The following is a 26,242-nucleotide window of genomic DNA, read 5'->3' as shown; positions in this document are numbered from 1 at the left end:
GAGCTCGTTTAGGATCGCCACCCAAAGCTGAATGAACTTGAGTCGGCGGATGAATGTGCCACTGGCAAGCAGGACTCATCGTTACTCCCATGGAGCGGCCAAGTTGTTTGAGCTCTGGACGATCGCACACGGGAATTCTTTCCACTGAGTCTCCAGGACGTGCTGGAACCAGGCTGCGGGAAAGAAGAGTGACTGTGTGGCTCTCCTGGAGACTCAGGCTTGTTGCCTGCAACTTACCAGCCAAAAATATTGGACAGGACCACCAGATCGTCAGGAAAATGTGCATGGGTGTCACGTCAGCAGCACGCTGAAGACATGAGTTGGCAAGAAGTCCTGTGATGCCTCTTTCTGCTGCTGTGGAAATAATGGCCCTCTACCACAGCATACCTCAAGTGTTTTTGTAGCATACTCTTTCCATTAATCTCTCAAGTTTTTAATTAGGAAGATTATGTGGAAAGCCTGCTAACATGTTAACAGTGAGAGAAAGACTTAATTTTTTAAAGTCACCATGAATTGTTCATAGACAGCATTTCTTTTTTCACAAAGAGTCCAGGAAGCTAAAGTCTGAGGATTCTCCTTTGGACATCATAGCTCTTCTCTTTCACAGAACGTAACCATCTTCCAGCCCAACTGTAACGTGACCTTACCCGTCCATAAGTCACCACCCGAGCCTGCGCACCTGGGATTGCAGGTCGAACATGGCATTTTACCTGGATGTGTTCCCTGAGTATTTGTTACTAAATAGTAACATTTTGTCCCCTGTCTTCCTTTCCTTGAGCAACTTGGTGAATTAAAGACGTCCAGTGAAGTCTCTTAGCCCCTGTTCTGGTTAGCATTCGTACACACAGATACGCAGCGATCCCTGCACAGGGAATGGCGATTCCCACATGCAGTACGAATCGTGCGCAAACATTTCGTTTGTTGAAGTGATGGTCGAGAAATGGGAAAGTTGGCATCCATTTTGCTATGGCAATATTAAATGATGTGGAGGTTCCTGGGCCAGTCCTCCAAGGCTTTTCACTCCATCTTTAGGCAACTTGCATAATCTCTCTAAGCCTTGATTTCCTCACCTGTGAGATGGGAGAAGAATAAAAGTGTATCTTTCTGTGGTTTTGAGTGTGAAAGCCGTCCACCTAGATACAGTCCGGACTGTATTTACAGAGTGCTGTGTGGTAAAAGCACTCCGTGTATTTGATCTTTTACTGTCCTCTTGTGGGATCGCTGTAGAAATGGGGACCTTTGTCTCTTACCTTCCAGGGAGTGAGACCAAGCACCCCTCCACCATTGGAGATGGTTCTTGTGACCTGGAGGAGGCGGGGCCTTAAGGAGTTAGGAAAGGGGAGCACGACAGGAGGCCAAGGGTGTGGAGGGATGGAACAGATACAGATGGGGACTGTGATCTGATAGGCGTGGGGCCAGGAGCGATCCCGGAGAAAGGAGGACCGGCAGGAGCACAGCTGAGAGCTCCACACCCCGCTCCCACATTTTCCCTTTTCCTCCCCGAGCCCCCACCCTGGAACTGGAGGTCTGTGGGGACAGGGCAGCGGCATCCCATCTGGGGTCTTATGAGTCTGCCTTCCTCTGCCTTTTCTCTTTCTTGGCCCCCTTTTGGCTTTCTCGGCTGCTGGTTGACCTAGGACCAAGAGGAGGAGGTCCAGAGCTTCCACAGAGACAGGGGAAGTCCCCGGGCCTGTGTGGAGGGGAGGGCGGCCCTGTGGCAGCCGGGCCGGGCTCTCCTGTGAGGGGCTGGGAGATGTGCTAGGGGTGCATATGCACACGATCTGTCGGGAAGAGAGCTTCTTTGTGAAGTCAGCCGTCTTTCATTGGAATTGATATTTTGACCTGAAACAAAGCAGCAAATACTATTTCTCCATTTCTCAGATGGAAGCTTACGCGTGCCCTGTGAAATGTAGTGTGAAGACCGAAGTCCTAACCAGCAACTCGGCTCAGAGAATTAAGGGAATTTTCCTGTGGAAAGGAGCCTTAGAGGCCATCTTTTCATCTCTGTCGTTGCACCGATGGGGAAATGGAGGCCCCTTGGTGAAGTGCTTTATCACGTGGCTAGTTAGCAGCAGTCAGAACAAGAACACAGGTGTCCTGGCCTCCAGAAAAATGCTTTGTCCCGATAGATAGATAGATAGATAGATAGATAGATAGATAGATAGATACTATATAATACATAGAAAAAGAATGTGCGTTTGTGCACGTGTGTATTTCTGTCTTCGTGTATTAGGTAGAGAGAGAGAGAAGAGTTTTACATTACAATTCTAGTATGTGCCAGGATTTCTAATGCAGTCAGAATTGAGGGACTTCAGTAGGTCAGGATTAATAAGTACTGTGTTATGTAGCCTTATTGCTGAGCTCTTTGACCCTTTTTCTGTATTCCACTCAGCCCGTTAAATGCCTTCCAGGCCACCTCCCACAGCAGCGCAGGCACTGAGCACGTCCCCTAGTAGTGCCGTGATCCCTAGCTGAAGGTTTGGGCTCTACTGAAGCAAGGCGGGTGACTTTGCGCTTTTTCCACAGACCCGCAGTATCACTGCAGACATCTGAACTTGCTTCCATAGGATTCCTCTGCTGGAAAATTAGAACCCTGTCTCTTGCCTACCTCAACATTTTAGCAAGGATCACTGAGATGCGATCAATAAAGTTTTTAGGTGGCAGACTCTATAAGCACCTAGTATCATTGTTTAGCATGATTAAGTGTTGACGACAATTCTGTGACACAGTGTGGTTGTTAGGTACAATACTGCCACCATTATACCAGGATCGTTAATTATAATTACAATAATTTGAGAAACTGAAGAATTATGTGACATTACTTTGTCTTTGACCAGGTATTCTTGTATCTTTTGCAAACCAGGGAGAGGCGTGCTTCTCTCGATGCTAAGGCATTCTCAAAGCCAGATGAGGTAGCCATCTGGGGAGAGGGTGCAGCCCCCCACTCTGGCCCTGCTCTCCTGAGCCCTGAGAGAAAGGCAGCGTGCGCCCTCAGGAAACTCAAGGGCAACCCTGAAAATCTTTTCTCCAGAGGGCACCTTTCAGGTCATACTTGGAGTATAACTTAATCATATTTGGCGAAGCTTTGCTCACAAAGCAAGCGGCCTGAAAACTGTTTTCTTCACCTTGCAGTGAGAGTCTTTGTTATTCAGAAGAGATCTGAAGACCTTTGACCGATTTAGAGCTGTCGCTTTTTCTGGAAAACCTCATCCTTTCCCAAGCAAGGCATTTATCTCAAGTTAACCTCAGTCCCTCAGCCTGCACGTGGCTTGGATGGGATTTTTTTGTTCTTCCCTTTCAGGTTAATGAGGGCTGCACTTTTTGTCATTTTAGCTCTCATGAGGGATTGAAAGATGCCAGTTTTGAAGTATTCACAAGGAATCTACATTAAATAATTGGGTATCTTGGCAGTTTTTCTGGAAAACTGTCTGAAAGAAAATGGAAGGGCTGGGGCGCCTGGGTGGCTCAGCTGGTTAAGCGGCCGACTTCAGCTCAGGTCACGATCTCGCGGTCCGTGAGTTCGAGCCCCGCGTCGGGCTCTGGGCTGACAGCTCAGAGCCTGGAGCCTCTTTCAGATTCTGTGTCTCTCTCTCTCTCTCTGCCCCTCCCCTGTTCATGCTCTGTCTCTCTCTGTCCCAAAAATGAATAAACGTTAAAAAAAAAATTAAAAAAAAAAAAAAAAAGAAGAAAATAAAAAAAAGAAAACGGAAGGGCAAAGAGACGATAACGGGACACACTTCCCCGTGAGTTTTAGGGCCCTAAAGGAATCCAACTCTTTAGAATACCTCCCAGATTTTTGTTAAAAAATAAATTATTTCATCAATGGTTTACACTGGTCCATACTTGACTTAAGATATCTGAAAAGCCACAGACAGTGGTCACTCAAATTCCACCCTTAAAGGCACTGGTGTTCCTCGAATAAACCAGTGTGTTTCAACACTAAAAGCTTTTCCCAATTCATGGGGAATGTAAGTTAATGAATGAGATGTTCAATAATTTTCTCCCGTAAAGCATCCCTAAGTCTTTGACTTTCTTACACCCATCAGAATCGAGTGAAAAATACCATCTTGTGCAACCTAGAATTTTCTGTTCCATTCTTCGAATTACTTCCAGTATTTTAAGTAGATTCCAGATCCTCTGCCACTCAAAAAAAAACTTTGAGAACCCCTTGCCATGATAGCACAAAGTGTTATTTCGCAGATCTCTGGAATTTTTGGTGTCTCACCCCCTTGGAAGATTTTTGTCTTCTCAATGAAGGCCAATTCATAGGGCGTGAAGCCAAGGTTATTTTTGGTAACATTATACCACTTACATATGTTATCATCTCTTATCTTTTCCCTATTTTTTTTCTGTATTTTCCTTCCTCCTCTTTTACATTCTCTACCCTTCATCAGATAAAGACACAAAGGCTCCTGTATGCTGAGTGACCCCCCAGGTCACACAGTAGTAAATGGCCAGTTGGTTTTAAATCTGCTTCCACTCAGGGCTGTAACCTGCCCATTGTGCCTTGCCGTTTCTCTCCCTCTTTCTCTTCTACCGCATGCTCCCCTTTCCCTTCCCCCCCCACCTTTTTTTTTTCTCCTTTTCTAACAGTGGTGAAACACATAACATAAAATTTACCATCCCGTTTCTAAATATCCACACAGTTCAGTGGCGCTGTGTACGTTCGTACTGTGCTGCCATCGCCAACATCCGTCCGTCCACAGGACCCCTCATCTTGTGAAACTGAACACACTGAACAACCCCCGCCCCCATCGTTCTTACCATCTTTGTGAATTTGCTCTACGTACCGCCTGTAAGTGGACTCACACCATATTTGTTCTTGTGTGAGTGCTTCATTTCACTGAGCATAATGTGCGTGTTGTAGCATGGTCCGGATTTCCTTCCCATTGAAGGCTGAATGATACTCCATTGTACGCATATTCCACATTTTGTGTACCCATTCATTGGTCCGTGGACACTTGTGTTGCTTCCGCCTTTTGGCTGCTATGGGCGATGCTGCTGTGCACACGGGCGTACTGCCGCTCCCCCGTCAGTGCACTGCCCCCCTTATCTGCTGCCTATATTTAGGCTTGTCAGCGATCCCCTATACACATTGCATAGCCCCACCAGTAACACTAAGACCTAGAACATCACCACCAAACTGTATAAGCTATGGGCCATTCCACTTCCTTTTTCTTGTCCTTTTCTTAACTTTGACTTTCTTTTCAAGTTTGGTTTTAATATGTGTCTAATAATATTTAATAATATATACTCTGTCTAGTGCTCTGGTGTCTGTATATTTCTGTTGTTGGTTTCACTTGGATGGAACTCCAGTGGAACTCTTTGAACCATAAGAGGAATCATAGCGAAGAGTCAAGCAGCCCATGTTTATTGAATGCAAGCTGTTAGGCTAGGTGTGTGAGACAGCGTGTGACGTGGGGTAGGAAGGTGGGGACGAGTGGAAAAGTAGGGGTCAATTCTCAACTTCAAGGAACTTTCAACTGGCAAATATTCATTTGTTTATCATTTACTTTAAATAACGTAGAAATGTTATTGTCTGATTAATACAATGTGTCTGGGATGAATGTGCCTCTCACCAACAGCCACCCCCCCACCCCGACCACCACTCCACAGGGACATTTGGCAATGACTGGGGATACTTTTGGATCTCATGACTGGTGGGAGAGTGCTACTGGCATCTAGTGGGTAGAGGCCAGAGAGGCTGTCAAACATATGCAGAGCACAGGACAGCCCCCAAGTTATCTGAAATCTTAAAATCAAGCTAGCATTTTCTATCCTATGATTTTAATTTTTTGCTAATCCACAATATAGAATATCAAATGCTTGCATGGAATTTTAATACTAAGGAAAATTTCCTAGTAAAGATTTCATTTTAAAAATGTAACTTAGCATGTAATAAATTGGCAGTAAATACCTATTTTAAAAAGAGAAGAACATTAGCATGACTAATAAACTTTCTTTGGATTTGAAAGGCATTGTGTAATTGCCCCTGCATATTTCTGTCTTGATTGCTTTATTTAGACTAGTACTATGTTTAGGTCTTAGCTTCTATACACATATTTTATGAAGTAATGTTGGAGGCCCTGAAGAATGTTTTGCAGCATTGATTTAAAATATTCCATGGATAGCCCACTTGCATTGCAAATGACATTAAAAATATAAACAAAATCCATTCCCAATCTGCCTTTCCATAAAATGGGACTTCTTCCACGAAATGGAGCTTTAACCAACGGAAAGCGTTGAGAAAATCATTTGGAGATGCACTGGCACCCTTCCAGGTGTCCTACGGGGCATGAAGATACCCAGGTGCTGCCCATAGGTCTAGACCAGTCTCTGAAAGGCCAAGGGAGGACAGCATGCAGTCATTGACCGGGAAGTCATGTGGGCTTGAGCCACCGGGGCACGCCTTTCACTGCTTGCCTGACTCTACAAGCCACACCTAGGCTTGTTCCAAGAATAATTGCAAAGCCTGTGGTGAGGTCAGTATGCTCTTATCACCAGTCCCCTGCCCTGTGTTCACGTTCAGGGCTCAGCATCGAAAATTGTATTCATGGTAAGAATCCTTAAATTCTTTCTTAATCGCCAAGGAGAGAATAAATGCTGGCTTCGTGTTCCAGTTATCTGGTCATCTCCCAAAGGTTATCATGAAAGTGCCCATCTGCACATAGCCATGGGTTGATTCTCAGACATCTGAACCCATGTTTTTCTGTTCCAGGACGTGGGAAGAAGGCAAGGTGCTCATCTTTGATGACTCTTTTGAGCACGAGGTATGGCAGGACGCTGCGTCTTTCCGGCTGATATTCATCGTGGACGTGTGGCACCCAGAGCTGACCCCCCAGCAGAGACAGAGCCTTCCTGCGATTTAGTGTGTTGTACAGGCTTGGGACACACTGGAGAGAGGCTGCCTTTCCGCTTCCATCTCCTTGGGTGTAGGGACACAGGTTCCAAGTCTGGGGCCCTTGATTCCTTTGACTTGCAGCCCGAAAAATTCCGAGGCTCCTCCTAGGATTAGAAGACACTAAAAGGAATATTTGCCTTGCTGCAGTTCATGTAGAAAGTACTCTGCTGTACTTCCTCCCATGACGGCTCCCATCTGATGCCACATTTTCAGGTGAACACGGGATAGCTTCTACCTTGTCAGCCAAAGATGCTTTCTCCACTTAGAAGAGGCCTAAATCAGTGTACAATGAGAAGATATGTAGAAACTGTGAATGGATCGCTTTAGCTTGTAATCTTTCTATGCAATTATATTTTTCTAGGGTAGCTAGGCAATTTTGTCATCACGTACCACTACTTTCTTGTTGATTTTGATAATGAGCTGTGGAAATGCTGTTCAATGGTAACTTTCCCCGTGAACCCATACTTCCCTCTTTTAATTATTTTTAGTGAAAGACACTCATAAAAGAAGCAATTATATTTTCCTACTACAAAGGAGAAAGATGTACTTGTGCTGATGTCTGCGGACTGTACTGCTTCCTACCAACTGAGTCCATTTGCTATTTCAAATCGTCATTGAAAGACGGTGTCTTCATTTCTCTCCTCACCATGCAAATGGTAGAGACTCTGTCTTTCTGAGAGGAACTTTTCACACTGAAAGAAGACATGGAATTATTTTATATCGAGGTATGAAAGTGCCACATGAAAATTTTTTTAATGCCAAGAATTAGGACTTGAAAAAGTAACATTTCTCGGAGTAAAAACGTTCTCTCAGGATCAAATAGCGAGGTGGCTGCTAGGACATCGGGCTCCTTGGCCTCTTTGCCGTCTGAGAAAGGGCTGGAACCCAGAGTCTCCTTGCCTGTTGTAGATCCACGTGAGTGAGGAGGTCCTTAGGTGGGTCCCCACCACAATTTTGTAAAAATCTGAAGGATGGCAGAGTGAAAGACCTCAAGAATGCCAGGATCTTTGTCCTGCATTTAGGATGTCCAGATCGCCTTCCTCTTTGACAGAGTTTGGAAGACTCTTGTGTTTCCCTGGCTTGAGAAACTTCTGCCATTTAAATATAGCTTTGAAGTAGCAATCGTTGTCCATAGTTTAGCTTTAATGTTACGCACAGCGTAGAAGTAACAGTTGAAAAATGGTTTTGCCTCCTTATTCCAAAGATGATCAAACTTAGAAGAGTATTAATGCATTAAATATTGCATGTTTCCAGTCCAAACTAGAAATGATAGCTATGTGAATGTAATGATATTCATGTACCTGAATTTTAAGCCAATATGAACAAAAATGCTGAAGAAATGACACAGCAGTTACCAAATCTCATTCACGGGTAGAAAAAAACACTTGTGCTTCCTTTCCATTTAAGGACAAAGAGGGATGCTTTATGTCTTTTAAAAAGAGTTCTTTAACGTTGAAATGGACCCTTTTGGCTTGACGTGAGCTTCCAGTGAGAAGGGTTTGCAAGATATTTTGTTCCCGTCTGTTTTGCCAAAACAATCCCACTAAAATAGATGAAGAAGCACATGAGGAAAGTATCGAAATTACCAAAGTCCAGAAGAAAAAGCAAACTCTTGAAAATAAAAAGGTGTTGTGTCCTTCAGTATTTATTGAACGGAAGAAATGACTGACAAAGGACAACACAATCCAATGCTCCTGTAAGAATATTCATGTCACTTACTGAATTTGGTTCTTACATGTATACCGCATACACATAAAGAAATTTAAAGTATGAGTTGTCAGTGTTAAACCATCATCTTACGTTCATTTAATGAAATCACGGACTAGAGTAAAAACTAGCTCTTGACTTAATAATTATAATATGGTATTTCAAATCAGGTCACTACAGTAGGTTCTAAATGTTGCCAATTGAAAAGCCAGAGTTATCCTTACTGTTGTAAAGTGTTGGCAATAATTGACTCTGATACCGTTTTAAACACTTGGATCCCTCAACTATTTTATAAACACAAGTAATAAAATGGATTTTCTAATTCACTTTAATTCTTTATCTTTCTTCCCTCTGTCATGGAATATAAGGAAAGCATTTTGGTCACTGCATTGGTAGAATGATTTTCAGTGTTACTATTTTGTTATTTGAAATGTCTACATAAAATGAATTGGTTTTACTTGTACTGTGATACAGTTGGTTGAGAAATATTTTCAATTCTATTTAAATTTTATTTCAAGGGTGGAATACAAAAATTACTTCTTATTCCCCTCTACCAGTAGAAAAAAAAACCTAAAATACTAGATTCATTGAGAAAGAGATGTAATAAATGGTTACGATTAGTAATATCCACGGAGGGTGATTATGGCCAGGTGAATCACCTCCTGTCTTTGAATTTTTTAGTTAATTCTCCCAAACACTTAAAACATAAAATCATATTTTTCTGCCCATTATCAACTCAAATATTTTTTATTTGACATTGAGCACCAACTGGTCATACTAATAAATGCCCATGTCATGCAGATGGCTGGGAGCATAAAATATATGTAAAAACATACAACTCATCTGGGGAAACATGGCCCAAGTAAGGATATCGTATCCTATTCCCTTTCATTTCCTTTGACTGGATAGTTGGGGACTCCATTTCTAAGGAGAATAGACAAAGAAATAAAATGATCTTTGGCATTTTATCCCGCAATCCTAATCTCTTATGTTCAGTATTTGCATATTTAGCCATCTTTAAGGGTCTTCCTCCATGATTGATATGTACCCTCTCAGCAACAGCCAGGTCCCTTCTCCACACCTTGAACTGGTTGCAGGAGGATGGGGGGCGCTAAACGCTTCAGTAGCACTTTTCTTTGCTGTAGTGACCCGAGTGAGGCAATTTGAATGGATTCATTCATCACTGACATGTGTTTTCAATGAGACCCCCACCCCCTCCCCCGCAGATACATGTTGCCTGTGACAAGTCACATTATTAAGATGAAACAATCATATTTCAAGTTGTGTGCGTCTTCCTTCAAAGTCAGATCATGGTAATCAGCTGGTGGCCTGAAAAAAAGATGTGACGTCAAAATCATTCTTGCAGGATATCCAAATAAGCAAACTCCGCAAATAGCCGGACCTACAAGAACATGCCCTTAGGCTGAACAATTCGATGCTGGTGATGAGGTCAAAGAAAAGAATTCAATAAGAATGGAAATCACTGGCGAGATTACTGTCTTGGGGCCTTGCACTTACATTGAGCTTGACAATTGTGTCTGCACAGTTTAATTCTGGTGTATCTACTTGGAAGTGTGCTTACTCTTAAATCACAAAAACTGGAAAGGGTGTCTGCGGTGCCTCAGAAAAATCCTTGTCCTAATGGAGTGTGTGCATCAATTTAGTTTTTCCTTTTTCAATTCATTGACTACCGTAAATAAAGGGGAAGGGGAATACCGTAAATAAAGGGGAATACCGCCTTGCTTCACCTCCAATCCCCTCACTGAAAAACAACAACAACAAAGAAAACCCATCTCTCAAGTCTGTTCACTTTGGCTGCTCAGACCGATGGCTGGTGACAGTCATTACTAGGTGGCAGAGTGGAGGGCCTCATGTCAAGGGGAACGCACATGTCTGTGTGGGTCAGTTGTGCCCGTGCTTCCCGGGTGGCTGATACCACTGAAGGCTGGCGATCTGCGGGAGCGTCGGGTGAGCCGGGGTTCAGTCCAGAGCCAGGAGTGGCTGAGTGTTCTCGTTCTCTCCCTTCTCTTCATGTTTCAGGGTCCCAGCTTCTACCACAGACTGAGATCTAATAATAGGGGAAGGAGAAAGAAGCAGTTACAGACCATTCATGGTGGCAACAATTTTGGAACCTTGGAGGGCATTCAGATTTTAAGTTCCCCTTATTAATCCAAACAATATAATCCCCCTCTTTTTTTGTATCTCTCTCTTGCTGGCTTTTTTGCGTTCTACACCACGTATTTATGGGGAGAGGCATCTTGAAAGCCTCTTTGCCAAGATCTTTTCTGGTGGTCAAAGCAACATGTGTGTTCTAGCCACAAGGCTGCCCCAGTGTCTAAACATTCTACGGATCTTGAGATGCATCAAGTCAAATGAATACCGGATTTTTTTAATGTTCCCAAATACTTTTTAGTATTTAGTATTCAAGGGTGGAATACAAAAATTACTTCTCTTATTCTCCTCTACCAGTAGAAAAGAAAAATTACAACGCTAGATTCATTGAGAAAGAGATGTAATAAATGGTTACGATTAGTAATAACATCCATGGAGGGTGATTACGGCTAGTTGAATCACCTCCTTTCTTTGAATTTTTTAGTTAATTCTCCCAAATACTTAAAACATAAAATCATATTTTTTCTGCCCATTATCAACTAAAATATTTTTTATTTGACATTGAGCACCAACTGGTCATACTAATAAATGCCCATGTTTCTCAAGATCATAGGAAACTATCATGCATGATGTTAAGACCACAGGTTTGGAATCGGATTGGTAAATGTAGACTCTGCCCTTGACTGGCTGAGGAGTCTTGGAGGGGTTCTTAAAACTCTCTGGACCTTTATTCTGTCACCTGTAACACAGAACTATTACCTACTTCCCACTGCTATTGATAAGGACTAAAGCTAATCATATTTGTAAAGCATTTGACGTGTAATTTCAATCAAAATTTTCAGAGCATTCTGTCACCATAGTGCAGTAATAGCAATCCGTAGTTTCTGATAAGCCCTCTCGTATCAGATGATAACAGTTTCTATTTTGGGTTTACAATGTGAACTGAAGTTATTTTCCAGTATATAGAGAGGTTATAAGAGGTGTGCAATATACGTTCAATAAATGTTCACATGCTAAAAAAGAAAAAATTTAAGGGGTGCCTGGGTGGCTCAGTCAGCTAAGTGTCTGACTTTGGTTCAGGTCATGATCTCACAGTTCACAAGTTCGAGCCCCGTGTCGGGCTGTGTGCTGACAGCTCAGAGCCTGGAGCCTGTTTCAGATTCTGTGTCTCCCTCTCTCTCTGCCATTCCCTCACTCTCTCTCTCTCCCCCCCCCCCTCAAAAATAAAGAAAAACATTACAAAAATATTTAAACATTAAAATGGTTGAACTTGATTGTCCAGACAAGCAAAATTTACATACGACACGCAATAAAATGTGAACTCAGAAGGCCTGAGTTGCCCAAACCTTCAGGACTATCCCTGGACTGGCTCTTCTGAACCCTTGGGGTATCCTGCCTGATAAAATGTCTCCGCATGCTTGAGACTGTGCACCATGCCATATAGTTGATGCTAAAAATGTGATTTCTTGTGAATGCCTTTTCTGTATGTCCGGGTTTGGAGTCACCCTGTATCAGTGTGACCTCTTGTGGGGTCAGGTAGGGAAGGAGGAATTGAAGACTGCAGGTCTGTGTGACTGACCCCTGTCAGCCAGTAGAAATCCTGGACACCAGGGGCGCCTGGGTGGCTCAGTTACTTAGGCGTCCGACTCGGTCTCGGCTGGGGTCATGATCTCACAGGTTCGTGGATTGAGCCCCACGTTGGGCTCCGTGCTGCCGGTGCAGAGCCTGCTGGGGATTCTCTCCTTCTCTCTCTCAAAATAAATAGATTTAAAAAAATAAAGAGAAATCCTGGACACCACGGTGTGGGTGAGTTTCCCTGATTGGTCACACTTGGTGCATGTTGTCACATGTTGCTGGGAGAATGAAACTCTGGCAGGACAACCGGAAGCCAGCGACTGGTCCTGTGCACCTGGACCTCGCCCAATGCACCTTTCCCCCTTGCTGATTTTAATCTGTATTCTTTTGCTGTAACAAACCACAACTGAGTATAACAGCTTTTCTGGGACCTGTGTGTCCTGGAAACGTATTAAACCCGGCGGTGGTCGAAATGACCCCCAGAATAATATATAATTACACTAACAACTTGTTCTGTGTGCACCTGGTATTGTTGGAAGTTCTTTAGATGTATTAGCTTACTTCATTTTCACACCCGTGAGGAGTGATGCTATTATCTCCATTTTATAGACAGGGGAGGGGGAGGGGAGGAAGTGGGGGGGGGCGAGTAACATAGGAAAGGCAACACAAATAGAGGACAGGGTTGTCACCATCATGCCACTTCCGGGCATACCTAGGGCTGCAGAGCTGTTTATCTGAACTATTTAGTGTTCCTTAGTTTTACCTCACTGTAAAAATAACTCCCCCCCCCCCCCCCCCGCACCGGCCCCAGATTCTTACGTCCATTCAGGATATGCACGTACCGTAGAAAGTTTAAAGAAATCAAGAATCAAATTAGTACAATTGTCTCAAAACAATAGATTTTTACTCTGACTCTACTGTGACTCCAGGCACAGTCCCACTTTGGGTGCCAAGCCTAAGCTTTGAAAGTGACATGGCTTCATGTTGTCCCGGGACAGGACGGAGGAAGCCCCCGCTTGCAGTATGGCTCAGCTATTTGACACATTTGCTATGCATTTCCCTCTGCTTTCATGAGGGGTCCGGTGTGTGTGTGTGTGTGTGTGTGTGTGTGTGTGTGGTGGGGGCAATAGATTTATAGGTTTATAGCAAAGCTGAGAGCCGAAGCATTGCCATAAGCAGGAAGAAAACACCTCCTGAAGTGTGGCCCCTCAGGCAGCTGCCTAACTGCCTTGTCCTCAGGCCCTGGTGAGCGCAGAAGATGCTGCTGGCTGTCCCACTTCGGGGGCCTTGCACTGCGCTTCCCTACTTTCGAGCTGGTTGCTTCTCGTTTACAACGTGGCAAGGGAGGTCACAACCACAGAGTGACAAGGCACCGCAGTGACCCCTCGAGATGAACCCAACAGGGAGTATTCAGTAAGGGGCCGTGCAGCCTCTTCTTGAATCAATCCAAATTGAGAACCCCAGTCCTCCATGCCGCTCTAGAGGGGCGACTCTCCCAGAAACTTCTCTACATTGAACTCAAACCTGTCTTTGCAGCTTCTAGATACCGTTTCTTGTTCTGTCTGCTAGAGCCACCCGTGTACATGTAATCCGCCTGGTCCACATAACCACCCCCCCCTTTTTAAGTTCATTTATTTATTTTGAGAGAGAGAGAGAGAGAGAGCGCGCACATGGGCTCAAGCAGCAGAGGGGCAGAGAGGCAGAGAGAGAATCCCAAGCAGGCTCCGCACCTCCAGCGCAGAGCTCCAGGTGGGGCTCAAACGCACAAACCATGAGATGGTGACCTGAGCCGACACCACGAGTCAGAGGCTCAACCAACTGAGCCACCCGGACGCCCTCACATGACCACCCTCTAAGTGTTTATCTAGTGCCCTTGTCGCCAGCTAGAACCCAAGATCTCACCATCACTGCCCACCCGCTTGCACTCCCTTTTCCCCCATCTTTCCTTAAGCTCTCCTTTCCAGCTTACCTGGTTGGCAAATGAGACCCGACCCCGCCCCTCAGGTGATAGCGAGTGCCGGACAAGGCCATCCAGACCAGCTTGAGAGAAACCCCCTGACTCGCGCCTACACGGGACCATGGAGTGGCCCCTGGAACTACCAACGATTACCTTCACCCCATTATAACACTAAAATCTCTGCCCCACGGGGAACACAAGCCTCATTTACATAACACACAAAATATGTATAGGCACGTGCGCAACCCTACGCCCACCTGCACATAGGGTGACAAGGAGCCTCTTTTTAAATATTTATCTTCACCCCAAATCAAAGGAACCTAACCACCCTTGCTCGGGAAGTCATGACTTTGGAAGTTATTCCCTGTGATCTCCTTATTTGTCGCAAATAGAATTTCTTTTGTGTGACGGTTCACCTGGTGTCGTTTCTCTCTGTGACTCACCAAGGAGCCACCTCCCGTCGGTCAGGTTACACCTTCAGCCCTCTCTTCCTGCCACCGCCGAGGCTAACCAGATGCCTCTCGTGCCACGGTTTCTAAAATTACTGCTGGGACGTTCTCCTGAATCTCTTCATCAACTGGTTGCCCGCAGGGGGTCACCCCAAAATAGAGTGAAATCGTGGCTTCTTGGTTTTTGTTTTCTTTCTTTTTCTATGCTTCTGTTGAAGCATAGACAATGCACCTAAAATTGTATTAGCCTTTCTGGCACCCACTCAACACAGCTGAGGGAAAATTTAGCCATATTCGCATAGGCTGCTGGTAAACCATTCCTCTTTCATCTTGAAGGTGCATGGTTCAGTATCCAATTTCTTCTTCCGAAATTTGGCTCATATCTCTATCTCTGTCTCTTTGGATCTCGAAATTTGTTACCCTTCCAAATTATTGTCTGTGATTTTAAAGAGAGTTAGACTGGTTTCCAAACTTCCCCTCCCTATTTTGGGAGCCACTGTGGACACAAATTCAGGGCGCCTGGGTGGCTCAGTCAGTTAAGCGTCTGACTTCGGCTCAGGTCATGATCTATCCGTTCGTGGGTTCGAGTCCTGCATCAGGCTCTCTGCTGTCCGGGAGAAGCCTGCTTCGGATCCTCTGCACCCCTCTTTCTGCCCCTCCCTTGCTTGCGCGCTCTCTCTCTCAAAATAAATAAGTAAACTTAAAAAAAGAGAAAAGAACAGATCCACAACATGTCAAATATTGAATTTTCAAACAAAAACCACTTATTTACTCATAGTGAGAAATGTTTGAGGATGTCTCCTGAGCAAATGTTCAGGAACCTTAGTTTTCTTGTGGAAATATTGCTTCAGCTACCCCAAGCTAGACTCACACACAGATATGAGATTACTGTGATAGGCACCCAGAAGACAGGGTGTTCGGAGGAGGTGAGGCATTAGCTCTAGAAGGACAAGAAGGAAGGAAAAGGCTATTCACACAATGACATCATTCACAGTGCTCATTCGGGTGATTCTTCCTCCTTCCACTTGGGGTCAAATTTAGATCAGTGTGATTTCTTTCAATACCTGTACTGACAGCAGGGACACGATGCAGGCTTTTTTACCTCAGTCAATACGCTGTGTGTCTTGGTAAAATTGATCAATTTGGAGGAGCCGAGCATGAGGAACGGAACTTAATGTTTTCTTTTTTATCTGCCTTTCCCCTGATTGAGACAATGACCATAGCCTTTTTACTCTCAGCATGACATCATCCCACGTGCCTGGTCGCACAATGGACATTCAATATAAGGAACACACTGCGTTGTGAAGTAGTTGAAATTCACTGGGGAAACAGAAACCAAATGTTGCTTTTTTTTTTACAAATCTGGTATAAATAAAGAACCCAAGAGAAACACCCTCCTTAAATGTTTCCCTCTGGACATTCAGCAGAGTCAAAGTACTCTCTAAGAAGACCGATCAAGTGCTCACTGATAAAAGTGTCTCCACCACGGGTAAACAGAGTGCTCAGAAATTGTGTATTTAGCGCATTAACCACTAAGGAGCCTCTCGCCTTGCGACTTCCTTGTCCAGATCACTCTCGGTGGTAATCTCTCCATTCAGTGGCTTTGCCTCCTCACAAGAAGCTTGACACTTTCACAGAAATAAACATTTCAGGCTTTTCTCTGGGGTCCGCTTTCCGACACTGAAGCCAGCTTGACCCCAAGGGCAGACAGGGGAGGGATTTGAGCTATTTCCGCCATGGTTATCTCAGTGGTGTAGCCAACTACCCTAACAAAGCCTTCATTCCAGCCTTGATAGCAACATTTTGTTTTCCCGCCATTATATTCATTCTCTCCCTCTCTCCCTCCCCTTCCCTCTCTCTTTTTACCCACTACCTTCCCTGTCACTTCTCTAGCGTTTGGAGCTTTCCCCACTCCATACCACCAAAGATCTTTAGCCATGGTTGAATTTTACTGATTACGAAAGCAATTAAATTCCAGAAAGAACAAGATAAAGGTGGGAAATGTTCACCGTGAGCCAGTCCATTTTGCATTGACCAATAATCGGACTGAGACTTCTGCTCTCAGAAGTTTATTTCCAAAACTTTGTTTAGCTACTTTATCTTCAAAGTCATCACTACATAGCGTTCTTACTAATGAACTGCCATTGCCTGGCTTTGACTATGCAGACCCCAAGTGAGGAGGACACCGGAACTCTGCCCTTCAACCGTAGGCATTCACCAGGCATCACGGGAGGCCAGAGATAGAAGGAGGCTCAGAGGCAATTAAGTCAAACCCTCATTTAACTCAGGTCCTAACCATTTGTTTTCCAGGGACCAACCTCATCGCTCCATCAGGAAGTATTCCATTACCCTGGTTTTACTTCTTAAAGTCAAGGATGGGCTTGTTTTTGTGGAATAGCATGGAACTGCCTCATATTCTAATGAGCCTATGTAAGGACTTCTAAACAGAAAGAATATTTTTTTTAAATGTATCATTAAAGAATTCTTCTAAGTAATTCTATGAAGCCTCCTTTTCTCCCTGTAGTTTCAAGTATCAAGGACATTTTGCCAGGGAGCTCCAGCCTGGGCTTGAATAATGGCTTCACCACTGGCTTTCTGATCTTGGGCAAATTCCACCTCCTTGTATGTAAAATGATATCATGCGAGGTGGGAATAAAGAGGATTCGATGAACGAGACATATAACGTGTTCAGCTAAACATGCCCATTCATTTTTAGCACTTCTTATTCTACCCCTTTTGCAGATAAGAAATTTAAGGTCTGGGAACACTGAATTCTTTCATAAATGCAGCCACAAAGCATGGATTCAACTCAAAGTTCCAATTGCTTCATTGTAAAGTTTACCAGAGAGAATTGTGTGTACATTGTGTGTGCATTGTGAAGAACCAACATTTCAAAATTGAGAAAGACTAACATTTAAAAAATTCAAAATAGATTATTGCTCATGAATGCTAACCTTACTGCCTTACCTTGTATTTTTAGAAGTAACACAAATTTCCATCTGATTAGCAATCATTTATGCAGCTTTCAGTGCAACATATTTATAGTTGTTTTCACTGGGAACAATTACTGTTTATTGAACCAAACAAATCACGAAGGATAAATCAATAAATCATTTTTTAAAAGATAAGCCTAAGTATTTCTCGCATAAAGCAGCAAACCTTTTCCCCATCAAAGTGAAGAGATAACAAATAAACCTCCCTCTACTCTGGCAATACAGTTTGCCACAATTTCCTGAACTGGAAATAGAAAGAAACTGATCCAAGAAAAATATTCTATTACTTTTGAAGTGGACTATTTTTAGAGTGAGCTAAACATTCAGCTTAGTTTTTGCCTTTTATGTACCATAACTCAATTTAAATGTATAATGTATTTCTATTTTGCTGTGATGGGCTTGGGCACTGACTACTGATCTTATAACAAGGAAGAAAGAGCCAAGAAAAACTACACACACCTTCAGAAAGGCTGGAGGCCGTTGCTGTTGTGAAATTAGGCTCACAAGTAAATAGGAGTAGAGCAACACTGTCCAATACCCAGCCCTAACCGCACGTGACTCTTGAGGACCTGAGATTGGGCCAGTCTGAATTGAGATCGGCTGGATTTTGAAGACAGTATTAGAAAAAGAATGTAAAGTATCTCAATACTTTTCAAAATTACATATTGAAATCATAATTTTTGTATATATTGGGTTAGATAAAAACATCACTAAAATTAATTGCACTTTTTTATTTTTGGAATGTGGCTACAAGACAACTTCAACAGTTTAACGTATGTGGCTCCCATTGTATTTCTGTTGGGCAACATTGGTCTAGCGCTTCATATACTCCATCATGCCTATGGCTGAGCCTAGAATAATACTCTAATCCTCATTGAAAAATCACAGACATCTTAGGGGTGCCTGGGTGGCTCAGATTGTTAAGCGTCCAACTCTTGGTTTTAGCTCAGGTCATGATCTCATGGTTCGTGGGACTGAGCCCCATGCTGACAGCACGGAGCCTGCTTGGGATTCTCTCTCTCCCTCTCTCTCTCTGCCTCTCCCCGACTCATGGTCTCTCTCTCTCAAAATAAATAAATGAACCGTAAAAAGAAAAAAAAGGAAGAAAGAAAAAGAAATTTATAGCCACCTCAAAGGACTTCAGCAACATTACTGTCTGCCATTGCCAATATTCATTGTTCTAAGCTCATTCCACGCATTGATTGATTTAATCTTCCCTTTGACACACACAAGGTCCCATGTGACCTGAGAGCTGTTTACTGAGTACCACTGTTGTTGCTTGAATCCTAACTAGAAAGAAACTTCATTAGTTTAGACTCCATTAATTTGCTATCATTTAGAGGAAGGTTAACATATACCTTTATTTTGTCCCTAAATGAATAAGTGATATTTAAAAAACTTTAGAAATTGTAACTACCTGACGAAAAAGAAATAAGTTCTTTCTGCACATATAGCAAAATTACTACTAACTTGGTTAATACTGACGTTATGACTACAGATGGTTTTTGCCGTTCCTTGTAAGGGGCCTGGGAGAAGTGAGCTGGAAGAAGAAGGCTAGGCTACGGATTAAGTCCTTCTTCTCATCACTGCCTCACTGACTCGTGGTGGGCGCTATGGAGTACCTCGCTCAGCTTCTCTGGCCTCACACTATTCACCTGTAAAATAATCATTTTGGATGGGGTGATATATTCAGCCCCAAGATTCCATGAACTCCACCAGACTGACTTACAATCAGCATTTGTTCTGAAAAACCATTAAATCTTGAAAAGCACTTTTCACAGTTCTCCAATTCAGATGTAAGGCTAAATTGACTCACATAGTCTAAGTCCCTCTCTGCCTCATCATTGGTTTTTACCTCCTTCTAGAAAAGCATAAAAGTACTACAAATGACAACAGCTGGCCAGGTATGGAATGCCTTCCCTGAAGTTAGTATGTGACCAACACCTTTAGATCTTGAGAGTCAAAAAGAGTTATCTTTTGAAAATATTTTATACTTCTCTAAGTTTCTTCTTTTTAAAAAATTTTTCATCTTTATTTTTGAGAGAGAGAGAGAGAGAGAGAGAGAGAGAGCAAGCAAGCAAGCGGGGGAGGTGCAGAGAGAGAAGGAAACACAGGATCCAAAGCAGGTTCCAGGCTGCGAGCTATCAGCACAGAGCCTGACGTGGGACTCGAACTCAGGATCCATGAGTTCATGACCTGAGCCGAAGTCAGATGCTCAACCCACTTAGCCACCCAGGAGCCCCTGTACTTCTCCAAGTTTCTAAATGTTGCATTCAGATCTGCCAGGTGCTACATAATAACTATTTTCCTGTGTCATTGTTGATGTGTTTTAGTTTATTTAAAATGTCTTATCGCTGCACATGATCTGTGCTCAGAGAGTAGTTTCACACTGCAGAGGAGGCCACTGCCCAGTCTGTAGCCACCAAGGCTGTTCCAGCTTGCACAAAAAATCCCACTCGGCGTTTAGTAAACCTTGTTGGCCACGTCTGAAATCTGTCTGAGGAGGTTTTGAAGAAGTTTTCAACACACGCTTTATTTGGATATTTTTAGAATTACCACCTACAGGAGAGTCTCCCATCTCCACAGCTGGTTATAATTATTGTCACCACAGTCACCGTCATCGGCCGCCACCGCAACCATTGACCGAACGCTTCGTGCAGGCCAGGTTTGGCACTGAGTAGTGCCTGCATTATCTCTGTTTAATCCTTACAATAACCTTCCAAGGTGGGTATTATGAATCCCATCTTGCAGATCAAGAAACTGGGCCTCGGAGAAGTTGACTAATTTGCTCAAGATTTTCCTAGTTCGTTGTGCAACTAGAATCTGAACCCAAATATCACCAATCATCTGTTATTTATTTTTTAAAAAAAGTGATTTTTAGGCAAGCGAATGAAATCAGAAAAGAAAATAGAACTTCATTCAGGAAAGAAAGCGTTCTAAGAATTATAGGTTATGTGGTTATATCTTCATCGATAATGACCAGTGGAGTATTTAATCATACTTCATAATTTTTCTAAATGCACAGCATTTGTGCAAATAGCTGGGAACGCCTATACAGACGTGCAGTTGGTCGATAGGGCAAGTCCAGTAGGGTGAAGCAAGGGAGCCGATTAGATTTCACTGAGAACAGAGCTCAGCCACCAAAAGACGAGCCAAGGGGTGTAGGGAGGAAGGGACAGGAGAAGGGAGCCAAGGAACCCCGCGCTGGAAACTGGCGGCTGCGAATGGACATCCGCTTAGTTTATTTACAAAGGGGCTTATCGCTCTTTAGGAAGCTATGCGCTCCTGTTAGAGTAACTCCAAGTTTCTCAGCTGTAAAATGAGATCGTATTACCGTTTTCTGCACAGCGCTATGAGAGATAAGAGATATAATAAAGTGCTCAGAGCTCTTTCAAGGAGAGATGATGTAAATTGGAAGGGTTTATCTTTTCACTGACACTTCCCTGAGTATGATCTTCTGACTTGTCTGATGACAGAGAGAGCCCGAGTGGGCTTTGAAGAAAGCCAAAGACTGCAAATTTAGAAAATAGATATGGAGCAGACGATCTACGTGAAAAAAAGAATTTTAACTTTACCGAGCAACTTACTAAAGAATTCCTATAAGCAGAGCCACCCTGGGGCACCTACAAGGTCATAAGTAGTGTTGTTGGGCCCAAGTCCTGCATAGGAACCCCAAGCGTCAGAGTGAGGTCTAGAGATGTCTTAGGACCCAATCTATACCCGAACCAGTCAGCTGTTCTTACAGTCGTTCCAGATTCTGTGTGTGTAGGTTTACCAAATTTTGAGGAATGGCATGATTCAGGGGTTCTGAGATGGTCACGGGAGCATTACAAAAATATGTTCTTCACATGCAGATATTTCTGGAGAGGTTTTCTTCTGCTCCCAATCATAACTTAAAACAGCATCGCTGCAAATGGCTGCAGGTGCGTGCATCACCTGCTTTGGATGGAGTCACCTTGCATTAGAATTAGACCGGCACAAAGAGCTGCCAGTGTCAGAGCATTCCTACTTGTTCCTAATTATTCTCCTCCCTCTGAAATTGGTGGTGCCCACCCTCAGAGGAGCTGCTTTGGTAGAACTAGGATATAATGTCCCGAAGCAGGTAGAGAAATGCCAAAAGCTGTCAAGAACTAAGACAATGAGGATGACTCATTCGCTCTGAGTTTGAAAAGGATGGCTAGCGTTCTCGATAGAAACTACCTCTTCATAAAAGTCTATTTTTTGAGTCAAATGACAGTATGTTCACGGATCTAAATGACAGTATATTCATGGATCTCCTTTGATATTACTGTATGAGCCTGAATTCCCGAACGTCTGTATCTTCCCCACTCACAGTGGGGTTTGGGGACAGCACAGTGCATGGCAAGCGGGAGGGAGTAAGTTGCTTTTCCACTGTATCTTAAAGACAGGGTAGAAATCGGGGCTGGCAGAAATGGGGACAGATATCCATGACAGCTGCAGCAGCTCGAGCAAAGGCAAATCCCATCCCCCAAAAGGTGCTTGATAACCTTTGTGGAATGAATGAAGGAATGAACACACAAGTAACATGAGAACAGTCGTGATAAAGGAGACAGAGCATTTAACTTGGAAAGAAAAGAACTAGATTTAAAACACTTTTCCACCTACTAGCTCTGTAATCTGGCCTAAGTCATTTAATCTCTGCATACTTGAGTCACTTTATTTATAACGTGGGCAGAATAATCTATTCTGATCTATTTTTAAATCTATTTTTAAAAGGCATCTATTTTAAAAAATCTATATATTTTTTAAATCCCAAACACCTGAAAGGTTCGTTTTTCAAGAAGGCTCGGGACAAATCCAAAAACATCCGTATCTGCTCTGGCTTGTGGGAAAAATCCTACAGTTCAGGGCCTTGCCATTTAAAGCGTGGTCGTCAGACCAGCCCTATGGACACCACCTGAGAGCTAGTTAGAAATGCAGAGTCTCAGGCTCACCCCAGACCTATGGAATCAGAAGCTGCATTTTAACAAGATCCTGCTGCTTTGTGCACAAGTTAAAATTTGAAAGCATTGCTCCAGGGGCATCTGGAGGTTCAGATCATGATCTCGAGGTCCGTGGGTTCAAGACCCGCATCGGGCTCTGTGCTGACAGCTCAGAGCCTAGAGCCTGCTTTGGATTCTGTGTCTCCCTCTCTCTCTGCCCCTCCCCCAGTCAAGCTCTGTCTCTGTCTCTCTCTCTCTCTCTCTCTCTCTCTCTCTCAAAAATAAACATTCATTTTATTTTTTAAGAAAGAAAGCATTGCTCCAAATCCAACACTGCGGAAACCTGCTTCTGTCTACGTCAAGAAGAGCTGTAAGCATTTGTCAGGTGCGGCTCATTTCCAACCACATTCCTGATTCTGTTCCCTAGTTCACTCAATATCTTAGAGGTTTAAAAGACTTCATGAAGTGTCTTACGTATGAGAGAATAATAGTGCTTAATAGAGAATAGCTTTCAGTTTAGGAATATCTGTCTTCGTCTCTGAAAAATGATTTGCGGGGGGGGGGGTGGGGAGGACAGGAAAACATTTCAGAAATTCCAAGTTGGGGAACTGAGGCCATCCTGCTTTTCCACTTCACATTTTTCAGCGTCTATGTCATACGATACGTTCTTTCACAAGGTTCGAGCGCACGCTGTATGCTGAGAAAGAAAAAAATCTCTGGCTTCAAGGCACTTACATGAAAGAGAAGGAAGTTACTATCACGACCTCTGTCTGTCACCTCTGGAGCTAGTTCATACATTGGAGAGGGGATGCCAAGACTCAGTAGTCAAGTCAGAATTATGCCTTCTCGAAGCTGGGGATCCGTCTAGGTGTTGGGCCACAGGACTGACCCAGTCAGAGGACACTTGATTGCAGAGGTGGTGGGGGCTGACACAGACAATGAAACAGAAGCAAACGGGAAACTCTGGAAGTTGAGAGGTGCTGGGAAGCAGGTGATGAAGAAGCCCCGGGGAAAGGAGACGTGCTGCTTAGTAAGAATGCTCCTCCAGCAACTTTGTGTATCTGTGGTGGGAACCAGCTATCCCGCCTCATTCTACCCTCCACGAGGGTAGAATACACAGTGGGTATCCTAAAGCATACCTGCGAGAAAGCGGTGTTCCCTTCCTAGAACCAACCCACAGACACCTTCCCCGTTCCTCCATTTGCAACAGTGCAACTCATTCAATTCATTTTTCTTTTCTTTTTTAATTTTGTTTTGATGTTTTTATTTATTTTTGAGACAGAGCATGAGCAGGGGAGGGGCAGACACGGAATCTGAAGCAGGCTCCAGGCTCTGAGCTGTCAGCACAGACCCCGATGCGGGGCTCAAACTCACAGAGTGTGAGATCGTGACCTGAGCCGAAGTCGGACGCTTAACCGACTGAGCCACCCGGGCGCCCCTCAATTCATTTTTCAACTTGGACGATGCTTTATGTCTGTCTATAGTTCAAGCCACATAAAGGGTTACTGTGCGTTCACTTGGATTATTGCTTTACTTTGGTTCAAATGAAAGGTCCTGACTGACTTTCAAAATAACACAAAAGTCAGATTTTACAATAACGCATCCAGATCAATAGGCGGAACTATGATTTTAGTCAAACGTCAAAGACTCACCAGAAGCATAACCGCCTGAGGTAGGTGAATTCTTACGAAAATATTTCCATTAATTTTGAGCCCTGTTCTTTCATTCATTCTTCATTCAGGGAGTACGCGCTGGACATTTATCTTTGGCCTGCCTCTGAGCGAGGCCCTGAGAACGTAAACCGCAAGCATGCTACCTGCCCCCCCGAGTACCCCTTTGCGAAGCTACACCACCACCTGCAGTCTCGTTCCTGTTCCTTCTGGCATTCTCCGAGGCGTTGGGCCACCATTCATCCTCTTTCTTCTATGTCCAATGACAGGGCAAGGGCTCAGGGCGATGACTCCTGAGCATCTTGGTCAGTGACTGGATGTCTTTGTCTCCTTACAGCCGTCTCCGGCCGACACCCATACCTCCTTGTGCACGAGGTCCCTCTCAGCTCCATTTCCCTCCCTACAGACTGAGATTACATGGTTAAGCCCTTAATCTTTCTCTTGGCCATACCCTGAACTATCTAATAAAATCCAACAAATCCCAACTTTAGTTGGGCCCAACAATATGGCTCGTCCGGGTCAGCCTGGTAGCTAATGAGAAATGCAGCTCACGCTACCCAGTAGCATGGAGGTCACTGTATACTCCTTAGCACCTCTCCTACCTCTCCTCTCAATACTGTCTTACACCTGCTATGTTTCCCCTGAAAGCAATTTCAAACCTCCCCAACTTTCCACAAATTTTAATCCGCACACCTCCGTGTCACCTTATCCAAACCACCCCCTGCACACCACTTTGATCTCACTGGTAGGACTTGCCTACTTCCCGGGGAAAATGGTAGCCAACAGACCCATGAGAGCCGAGCCCCCCTAGCTCCAGGCCACCACAACCACGTTCAGTTGTCTGGTTACTGCTGAGGGAGCTTCCTCAGCAAGTCAGAAACCTCCTCCACTCAGGTGCTGGGTCCTAACCCATCACACCTGCTTGGTCAGGTTACTAATTAGGTTACTAATTAGGTTACTATTTATTCCCATTTCTATGTCTTCAAATTCGCCCTCTTTACTGATTTCTGTGCTATTAGTCTTGAAAGATCCCCCTCTCCTCTCCTCATTTTCCAATAAAAGAGGAAGACGATGAAGAAAAGGATAAAGAGCAGAGGAAGACAACGATGAAGAAAAGCAAAATAAAACAAAAGCTACAGTAAAAACACATACGTCTCCAGATACAAAGATCTCCTCCACCTTCACAGACAAACCCTCCATGATGATTGTTTCTATTCTCTGTCTCTGAGCCTCACCTCCCATCTGCATCTGAGCTGCGATGTCACCTTCACGCTTGCGAAGGCTAGCGATGGCCTTCAAGTCATGAGGCCCAGCGGACACCTTTCAGTCTTCATCTTGCTTGGTCACTGGCAGCAGTCAATTGAGCTGACCCTCCACGGTCCTTGAGACTTCACTCTGTCCCCTTGGCTTCAGGGACACCATGCATCTGGTTTACCTCCTACCACTTTGGATGTTCACTCTGGAATTCTCCATTCCCCTGGCATGCATTCCTTTCTTTATGCCTTTGAGTCCCTAATTTATGTTCATTCCAGAATCCTTTTCTGAGCTTTGGAACCATATGTGCAACTGCCTACGTGACCCACTGCGACCGGGTGTCACGTAACTCTTCACACCAACCATACCCACACCTGAACTCATAACCTTCTCCCCCAGAGAAGGGAGGTGCTCTCCCCAGCCCCTCCTCCAGAGTTGCCCATCTTGGCAGATGGAATTGCTCTCCATCGAGGTTCACGTGCCAGGGACCTCCAGTCATTCCTGAGAACTCTTTTATGTATTTCGCATAACCACTTGATTGTCAGGCCTTATTCTACCCTCCAAATGTTTTTGAGTCTGTCTTCTTCCCTCTGTCCCTGTCCCACCACTGTAGTCCAAGTGTCCATTATCTCTTACCTACACTGTCTCAGGAGCCCCAGATGGTCTTCTCACTCTTACTTT

At 44.1% G+C, this 26,242-nt stretch overlaps 2 protein-coding genes across 2 annotated transcripts in view; one reads left to right on the top strand and one right to left on the bottom strand.

Annotated features, from left to right (window-relative positions):
- Positions 1–8,940, top strand: part of ASPH (aspartate beta-hydroxylase) — a 222,254-nt gene extending 213,314 nt beyond the window's left edge. Inside the window, exon 25 of the mRNA XM_015538820.2 lies at positions 6,719–8,940. Within this exon, the coding sequence (XP_015394306.1) occupies positions 6,719–6,869 (151 nt within the window). The 3' untranslated portion in view covers positions 6,870–8,940. The remainder of the gene's footprint in view (positions 1–6,718) is intronic.
- Positions 8,941–9,029: 89 nt separating this feature from the next.
- The window catches only part of CLVS1 (clavesin 1), a 160,501-nt gene continuing 143,288 nt past the window's right edge, over positions 9,030–26,242 (bottom strand). Inside the window, exon 5 of the mRNA XM_007085004.3 lies at positions 9,030–10,676. Within this exon, the coding sequence (XP_007085066.1) occupies positions 10,589–10,676 (88 nt within the window). The 3' untranslated portion in view covers positions 9,030–10,588. The remainder of the gene's footprint in view (positions 10,677–26,242) is intronic.

The sequence above is a fragment of the Panthera tigris genome, chromosome F2 (assembly GCF_018350195.1).
Source record: "Panthera tigris isolate Pti1 chromosome F2, P.tigris_Pti1_mat1.1, whole genome shotgun sequence".
In the NCBI taxonomy this organism is placed as follows: Eukaryota; Metazoa; Chordata; class Mammalia; order Carnivora; family Felidae; genus Panthera; species Panthera tigris.
Note: the sequence above shows the minus strand (reverse complement) of the source record. Positions and strands in the feature narration are given on the sequence as shown.